At 58.8% G+C, this 9,032-nt stretch overlaps 1 protein-coding gene across 1 annotated transcript; it reads right to left on the reverse strand.

Annotated features, from left to right (window-relative positions):
* Positions 1-5,714: 5,714 nt before the first annotated feature.
* Positions 5,715-7,381, reverse strand: NKX2-2 (NK2 homeobox 2). The gene is made up of 2 exons (XM_055816506.1): positions 6,769-7,381; positions 5,715-6,463 (listed from the first exon to the last, which is right to left on the reverse strand). Exons 1-2 carry the CDS (start codon positions 7,025-7,027, stop codon positions 5,904-5,906), a joined length of 819 nt encoding a protein of 272 aa, XP_055672481.1. The 5' UTR covers positions 7,028-7,381; the 3' UTR covers positions 5,715-5,903.
* Positions 7,382-9,032: the final 1,651 nt, after the last annotated feature.

A 9,032-nucleotide genomic window follows, 5' to 3' on the forward strand; every position in this document is an offset into this window, starting at 1 on the left:
GAATGAAAGTCTTGCTGTTTACTCAATTAAATGCAAAATTTAGCGGTGCATCACCTGGTAGAAATAAACACAGAATGGATCAGCCTGTGAAGCAAAATAGATCTTTCCGGAGCTGGGAATGGGTTATCTCCTGGGGAAGAAATAGAAATCCCTGGTTTGGAGAGTGCTGGTTGCACTCTCAAAAAAGTGAGCAGTGCCAGGCCTTTCTTCTCACGCTTTACTTAAGCGAGGGCTGATTTTGTTTCTCCTGAAGCATTTCCTAGCAGGGTCACTGTAAGGTGGGGTGAGCATGCAACACTGCTCTCAGGAATGAGAGCTGGCACTTCTCCAGAACTGATTAATTTTTTAATTTTTTTTTTGTTACAAAGGTGTCCTAACTCCCTCACTATGAGCTTTAAGTTTCTGCTCAGATACTTTCAAATGCCAGAAGTGGAGACAAAGCCATAGCCTGACTCTTGATTTTGACACAAACTGTGAGTGTTGGGCATTCTTTTAAAGCTAATGCAACACACCAAATAGCACGGCAGGGGAACAAAGCTCAGCTGAGCATCCCTGTGGCTATTGCACGTCGTGGTAGGCTATCTGCTGCTGGGGGGGGACACTTCCTAGAGGCTGCCGTTTATTTGGCCTTTTCCAAAGCACTTTGAGTTGGGTCATGCAAAAAAAAGGGACGTCCTCAAGCACCTACCTGCCATGCTTAGATGACTCACTCGCTACCTTCAAGGGTGCAAGTTGTAAGTGCCCCCAGTGCATTCAAAAGCAGCAAGGCAGCTGTAGCCATCCCCATGCCTGCCCATGCTCTGGCTTTAAGCAGAGGTGGGAAGAGATGGAGTGCTGGGAGGAAACTGCACGTGTCACAGCATTTCAGCGAGCTAAAGGTGAAGCAATACCCTTACTGGATAGTTGGTTTGTCCTTCTGGTGCAGTTGATACTCGTACTTATATAAAACAGGTCAATGCTTTGTACCAGACCCTGTACTGCCTCCCCAAAAGGTGGGTTCCTAGGTCTCGAGGGTCTGCTTGACACCTGTAGCTGCTGGGGGCAGAAGAGGCAGCAGGAGTCCCCACTTCTCTGGTGTCTTGCCCCACATAAGGATTGGGGGACAGATATTTTCACGTCATGACTTTGCACCTTGAGCTCTGTGCTGTACTTCGAAGTGGTGGCTGGGGACCCCTGCGTGCAGGGCCGAGGATGCTCCCCGCCGCAGCGGGGAAAGGCAGGGTGCTGGCGGGACCCCTGGAGCGCTCCCTGTCCATCCGTCCTGTCGGTGCAGCTGCCGTGTCACAGGGGGCGTGGGGGGACCCTTCCCCGGATCGATGCTGTGCTGAAGGGTCTCGGTCGCCATCGGGACCCCTGCGGCGGGGGGGGGGGGGGGGTGTGTGTGACGGCACGTCCCTTATCCGGCAGCGCCCCCGTGCGGCCGCCCGCGGGCCATGACCCGACGGGGGGGCGGTCGGGGAGCGGTGCCCCGCGCCTCGGCTCCCGCGGGTTCCCCCCGCCCCGGCCCCGGGGGAGCGCGGAGAGGGAGCGGGTCTCCGCGCCGGGGCTGCGCGGGGCACTGCTGCCTCCCTGCGGTCGCTGCCCCGGGGAGGGGGGAGGGATAAAATACATTCCTACCGCTGCAGAAAGCGATAAACCCCTAAACTGTTTCTTTTGGGAGCGGCGGGGGGGGGGGGGGGCGGATAGCGGTGGGACGTTTGGCTGGGGAAACGGGCTGCGGGGCTTTATTGGGTGATGCGGGCAGGATAAGGGGAGGTGATGGTGCGGGAAGGATAAGGGGAGGAGATGCGGCCCAGAGCACCGTGTTTCTGAAGCCACAAGTGCACGTTTCCTGAAACACCGCCCAGGGCCGTGTCTCGCCGCCCCGCCACTCCAGCCGCCCCGGGCACGTTGCAGGGTGGGGGGGCGGTCCCCCCTGTGTCCCCCCGCAGCCCTTCCTCACCGGCTCCTTAATAAACACCGCCGAGAATTGCCCTTATACTCTGTAAATATTGGATTAGCTTTTCATTGACCAGCTCTCTTGAAAAGACCCGAAAAATCCACACCGGTTCCAAACTAAGCCAAACAGTCAATAGGTGACGAAAGTAAGTTATTTCCAGGGCTTAAGGGGCTTCCAGCTCATTATCAGGTTATCTGAGGCGCCTAAACAGTGCCTTCCCTGCTAGAGGGCGGAGGAAGGCGGCGGGGGAGGAAGGGAGCGGGGCGAAGAGGGTAGGTGCCTGAACTCCGGGCTCAGCTTCTCACCCGCCCTGGTCGTGGCCCAAATCGCGATCAGCGCCGTGTGTCGCGATCCAAACCCGACGGGCGCCTCTCGCGGCGCGCAGCCCCCGGGCGGAGGAGAAGGGCGCACCGTGGTGGTGTGGGGGGATGCACGAGCGGCGGGGGCAAACCGGCAGGCAGCTGCCAGACCTGCAGGCAGGAGGAGGGCGGGGGGGGGGGGGGGGGGGGGGGGCGGAGGTGCCGGACCCCCCGGGTGAAGCCTCGTCTGCGCTGCGGGCTCGCGCCCGCACCAGCTCAATGCCGGGGCACGGCAACGCCCCGCGCAGCGCTGCGCATCCCTGCGGCCTGGAGGGAAATGCAAGGGTGGTTGGGTTGGGGGGCTTCTCCCCCTTTTTATTTTTTTGGGTTTTTTTCTTTTTTCTTTTTCTTTTTTCTCCCTTTTCTTTTTTCCTTTTTTCTTCCCCCCCTTTCTTTCTCTCTCTCTCCGCCTCCCTTTCTCTCTCCTCCTCTGACGGCCTGCCTTGCACGACGAGGAGCTTACAACAAGAAAGAGCCGTTTCTCCGGGGGGAAGAAGCGGGACGGTGCCAGCCTGCCGCTCGGTACGGCCGGGGCCGCGCAGGGAGGCAGCCTGCATACATTACCGGCCCTGAATGCTGCCTTGTTCTGCTGCCCGCCGCAGCCTCCGCGCAGTGCGGGCAGTGCGGGCAGCGCAGGCAGTGCGGGAAGCAGAGCCCGGCTGGTGGGCTGGAGCCGCAGGAGCGGGCATCGCCTTGTGTTTTACGGGGGAGATGCTTTTGGGTCTTTTTTTTTGGGGGGGGGGCGGGGGAGTCTGATTTCCTGTGAAATGAGAGAAACTTGTCAGCGGGAACTGGGAGAAGAGGAGGGCCTCTGTTAGCCTTCAAAGGAGAGGGAGGGAGGAGAGGAGAGAGGGAGAGAAAGAGAGAGGGATTCTTTTTCCTTGTTCCCCCCCTTCCTTTTTTTTTTTTTTTTTTTCCAGAATAGATATAGCACGAATTTTTAATTCGTCTTCCTTTCACAGACAACAATGCTGGGTTTTGAAAGCTGGGCACAATTTGGGTTTTGTGAGGGGTCCCCCGGCCCAGCTGGCCATATGGGATACAACATGTAGAACATGCCTAACAATGAGCACGAGTGACAGCCCTAACAAAACGCAAAGGACACTGCTCCCTGACTCCGAGATGGACTGCCTCCCATAAATGATTGAATGGCCCTAAAAAGAAGAAGGGTGGGGGGGGGTGGGGAAAAGAAGGGAGGGAAGGCACAGGGAGGGGGCCTACCCCCCTCCATACTGTCTCCTCTTTTTTTCTCCCCCCTTCCCCGGCCCGGCCCAGCCCTGACTGCCTTTGCCTCCGTCTCTTTAATATGCACGCCTCTAACATGCTCACCTCCCTGCCTCCCCCATTGTGCTGTTTTGTGAAGTCTACTGTATATTGTGCAAAGATAGACTGCCCGGAGCTGGCCCGGCAGCATGGGAGATATAAGGCCACGGAGGTTAGGGCCACACAACTGGTTTTATAGACTTAACAGAGCTTTGGGGGGAGGGGGGGGAGGGGAAGAAAGAAAGAAAGAAAGAAGAAGAAGAAGAAGGAAAAAGCGACGATTTTCCCCCTTCTCCGCTCCTGGCTCGCACGCTGGGGCTGGAGAAGGGAGAACCTGCACAAGCCCGTGTGCCCCCCGCAGTCGGCACCCCTGCCCCGCTGGCCCGGCCGGGCTGCTCCGCGTAGGCACCCCCCCGCCGGCCTCGCCGCCAGCCGAGCGGCTCGGGTGGGCTGGGTGGGGGCTCACCGGGGGGAGGAGGAACAAGAAAGGGGGGAAGTAAAAAGAGAAAAGGAAAAAAAACCCCAAAACAACAGCAAAAACAAATACCGGCAGCGCGGAGGCTTGTGCCGGGGGCTCTGTGGCCGGGGCGGAGAGGGGCACGGCGGGCCCGGGGTGCCGCGGCCCGGTACCGACCCTCTTTGCTTCGGGCCTTGGACTGACTCGGCTCGGCACGGCACGGCACGGCCCTGCTCAGCCCCGGCGGGATGGGGCGGGTGCTGCCCTGGCCCCACCGCAGCAGACAAACCCCGCTTGTTTGTTAATTTTTTAAGCACCTTTACCAGCCTAAAAAGCGCAGGGGAGGGCGAGGGAGCGCCCAGCCGCCCCGGCTCTGCCCCAGCTCGCTCCGAGCCGCGGCTGCGCGTGCCCAGGACCGGCCGTAACTGCGCCAGGGCCGGGCTGGGTCCCCGCCGCGCCCCGGCCGAGCCTCCAGCCAGCCCCCGATCCTCCTCGCCTCTCTCTTCTCCCCTCTCCCCCTTTCCTCCGTTATTTTGGGGGGTAGCCCAGGCGTTAACCCTTTCCCCCGACCTGCATGAGCCGCCGGCGCATCCCCGAGGGCCGAACGCGAAGTTTCCGCGCTCCCTCCGGTGCAAACGGCACCGGCCCGGGGAGGGAGAGTGGGGGTGATGCTGGTACCCAAACTCCGCAGCCGGAGGCCCCCAGCAGCGCAGGGGTGTATAAAAGCACAGTCACAGATATAAAATAGTTCTTTCCCCCTTCGCCCCAAGTTTTTCGCCTGCTCGGGGCGTTGCGGAGGAGCCGGGCTGAAGCCGACTGCCCCAGAAAAAACGTTTTCCCCCGAAAAAAGAAGTTGTGGGAGCGGCGGGCGGTGGGAGGCCGTGGGGCCCTGCTCGGCCGTGTCTCCGGGCCGGGCCCGCCGGCGGGGGATGCGGGAGGCGGCTGCGGCCGCCGGCCGCACCGAGAAGTGGAACAAAACTGGTCCGTCGTTGTTACCGGTTCCTTCCTTTTTTTAATTTTTTTTCCTCGAAACAGCTTTTTTTAAAAAAATTAAAATTCTCATTGAAATATCGAAAACCTGGGTTTGTACACAATGAATCCACAGCGGCGAGCGGGAAGGGTTTAATCTGCGTTTCTTTTCCCTCTGCTCGTGGTTACTGAGGAATAGCTGCGCGCAACCCCCCCACCCCCCCAGAAAGAACAAAAAATACCAAACCCCAAAAAAAACAAAATGAACGCCCCGGCTGCTACCGAGAGCAGCGATAATCACAACGGGATATAAAAATGCACCCGGTAATAGCTGTCGGGGTCGGAGGCGGCGCAGCAGCCGGGAAGGGGCAGCCGGGACCGCGGGCGGGGTGCGCAGCTCGGCGTCCCGGCCACCGCACGCTCGTTCCTCACACCTCACAGAATCACAGGAGCAGCGGGGGGGTTTTATTCTTTATTATTTTTTTTTTTTTAATTCTGACGATTACCCCCCCGCCCCCGGTTTTATTTTAGTTGTAGGTAGACAGGACCACTCTGAATGGCGCAAAAATTTCTGTAAACAATGACGCACAAAAACACCTCCCCTCCCTTCCCCCCCGCCTCCCCCCGAAATGAAACCGAGTCCCCCCCCAAAAAAAAAATATGGAGGGGAAAAGAAACGGGAGAGGGAAAAAATCCCATAATAATAATAATAATAATAATAGCAATAATAATAATAATAATAGCAGTTCCCTCTCCATTCCTTCCCCCACAGTTTTGATTTTATTTTTGGAGCATCAGTCTGTATCTTTCTCTCTCTCTTTTATTATTTTTGTTTTTCCTCCTTTTTTTTCCTGTGTGGGTGTGGGGCGTGGGGGGGTGGGTAGTGTGTGCGTGTGTGCGCGCTCCCCTCCAACCTTCACCAAGTCCATTGCTGAGCTTGTACCAAATGGTGTGCTGTGGGGTACTGGGGGTTGCTGGTAGCGCTGTACTGGGCGTTGTATTGCATATGCTGTAGAGACTGGGCGCTATAAGCGGAGAAAGGGATTCCCGTCTGGAAAGTCGCGGCTGCCAAGTCCTGAGCTTTGAGCGTGTGGCAGGGCTTGCCGTCCCTGACTAAGACCGGCACGGCCACCCGCCGCGGGGAGGGAAGAGGAGTCACTTCCATACCTTTCTCGGCCCGGGCCCGCTTCATCTTGTAGCGATGGTTCTGGAACCAGATCTTCACCTGGGTGGGGGTGAGGCGGATCAGGCTGGCCAGGTGCTCCCGCTCCGGCGCCGACAGGTACCGCTGCTGCCGGAACCGCCGCTCCAGCTCGTAGGTCTGCGCCTTGGAGAAGAGCACCCTCCTCTTCCTCTTCTTCCCCGCGTCCCCGCCGCCCGCCGCCTCCTTCTCGTTGTCGGGCGACTCGTCGGCCGACGGCTCCGGCGATTTGGCGGAGGGGTCCTGGCCGCCGCCGCCGGCCGTCAGCCCGTGCACTGCGGAGAGCCCGGCCGAGAGCCCCCGTCAGGGGGGAAGCGCGGAGGGGGCTCTGCACTGCGCCCCCGCCGCCCTCCCGCCGCCCGGGACAGGGCGGGGGCATGAACGGGTAGGTGGATGGATGGATGGATGAATAGGTGGATGGATGGATGGATGGATGGAGGCACCGGCCGGGGCTCAGCCAGCCGTGGCGAGCGGCACCCCCCCGACACCCCCCCTCCCTAAACACCCTCCGGCGCCGGGGGAAGCCCCCGCGGTCGCGGAGCGGCGCTGCCCCGTCCCCGCGGCACTGCGCGGTACTCACGGGAGTATTGGATGCCCTCGGCGCTCGCCAGCCAGCGCGTGTAGGGATTATCGCTATTATCATAGAAAGGGTTCTTCAAAGGCAGCGTCTGAACAGTGTCCAAGGGGGTTTGTCCCAAAACTCCCGCTTTCTTGGGCGGCTCGGGCACCTCGCTCTCCTCCTCGCCGCCCTCCGCGGCGGAGCCGTCCTCATCGTTGGTGTCGGGGAGATCCAAAATGTCCTTCACCGAAAAGCCCGTCTTTGTGTTGGTCAGAGACATGTTCCGGCCAAATTTAGGCAGGAAAGTTGGAGGAGCAGCTCCGGCGAGCCGCCGTGCCAGGGGCGCACACACGGAGCGGGGAGAACAGCACCGCGCGCGGCAGCCGGGGGGTGGGGGGGTGGGGGCTTCGGGGCGGCGGCACGCGTGGAGAGGAGGAGGGAAAAATAAAAATAATAATACAGACTTATAGAAAAATAACGGCAGGGGTTTGTGCAAAAGAAGAGAAGCGCGCCGGCCGCAGCGGTGGATCTCTGCGGTGGTGGTTTCTACGGGCTGGTTCTGCCACGGGGAGAAATTCAGCGAGCGGGAGCAGCAGCTGGCTTCGAAAATAGTTTGTAACTCCAGGGGAAAGGGGGAAAGATACGCCAAAAAAAAAAAAAAAAAAAAAAAGTTTAAAAAAAGAGATCACTTCTGGATCTTGTTTAAACACCCCGAACCCGTGCCTGCCGCTTGGGAAGCCCGAGCCATTGCTGGAGCGAACAGTCCATATGAGGCTGGTCCCCGCACATGAACCTGCCGAGAGGAGGGAGAAAAAAACACATTAAACCCGGGAAAGGTTGGCCACGTGTGGGCGGGTCTTGGAAGTCAAGTGGATGAAGACAGTGTTTGCAGATGTGAAATTGCGGGTTTTGGGCGAGCTCCGAGCTTCCACCATTGGTGATGAGTGGTATAACGTGTCAGTTAATTACCGGCGTGGGGAGGGCCCTTCCGCGCGTGTGTGTGTGTGTGTCAGCGAGAGAGGGAGGGTGTGATTTCTTTTTTTTAAACACAGTATTTACATACAAAGAGCCTCGCACCAGCCCGATATTCCGCATACTCCAAAGTGTGTTTTCCACCGATTGCCTTGAAAAGCAGGGAGGGAGGGGGAAAAAAATAATCTATATACTTGCGGGGGGAGGGTGGTGATAAGGATCGAGTGAGGCTGCGTGAGCGGTTTGCCACCCCTCCCGCGCAGCCTGCGCGCCCACGCAAACCCGGGGGCAGCGCCTTTGCGCGGGGATGCGCTCAAAGCCCCGCGCGGGACCGAAACGAGAGGCGGCTCAGATGGCAAGAGACCAACTTATCTAAACCGCCTAGGTCAATATTTTGGTTGAGGCTTAGGGATGAACGCTGGAAATTAAACAGCAAGTAATTGATTCTAGCTTGCTCCGAAATTAACCGAACTGGCAAAATGCGATCGTCAGTCACGACCCGGGGAGATCCGGGAGGTGATTACTCGGGGGGGCGGGGGGGGGCTTTATTTGAAGAGTTCTCATTGATTGTGCCTCCTTCTTCCAGGGGAATAAAACCCAGCCTGTTTGATTACTTTAATGGGCTGAAGCCCAATGGACTTTCAAATATAACTGATTTTTTTTGCTTTTCTTTTCTTTCCTTTTTTTTTTTTTTTCAGGACCTGGGGAAGGAGGGGGATGAAGAAGGGGTTGCGTTCCAAAGGGGCGTTTTGGAAGGTCGAACCTTCAGGTGTCACGCAGGCACGCACCCACGCACACGGCGCCGGGAGCCATGGAGCCCGCCGGCATCCCCGGCCGCGGGCCCCGGCGGAGCGGCGCGGAGCGCAGCAGTGCCTGCGCGGCCGGGGAGGCTGCCCCTGCCCGTGCGGGGCTGCAGGCCACCACCTCCCCAACTTCTTCCCTCTCTAGCTGCCTGCCACCAACTTTAATTTTCCTTCTTCCTGCCTTTTCCTGCACCCTCCGAAGACCCTTGGCCATGCGCACCCGCGCCGGGTACAGCCCGGACCTTATTCCCCTTCTTCCTTCCCCTTCTCCTTCCCCTTCCCTTCCCTTTCCCTTCCTTTCCCTGAACAGCCCTGCAGCCAGACCCCGTCCCGGGACGGGCTTGTGCGTGGGGCTGACGGTGGTGTGCGGGGTCCTACAGTGTGGGAAAGGGCTTCTCACCACCACCGTTATATTTGGGAAGGAGAAGTTGCCCGAGTTTCTCTTCCAGGAGGAAGGAGCGGGAACGAAGCTGCTGGTGGTGGGAAGTGGAGGAAGACGGTCCCTCAGAC

This window comes from Falco peregrinus, chromosome 11 (genome assembly GCF_023634155.1).
Source record: "Falco peregrinus isolate bFalPer1 chromosome 11, bFalPer1.pri, whole genome shotgun sequence".
Lineage (NCBI taxonomy): Eukaryota > Metazoa > Chordata > Aves > Falconiformes > Falconidae > Falco > Falco peregrinus.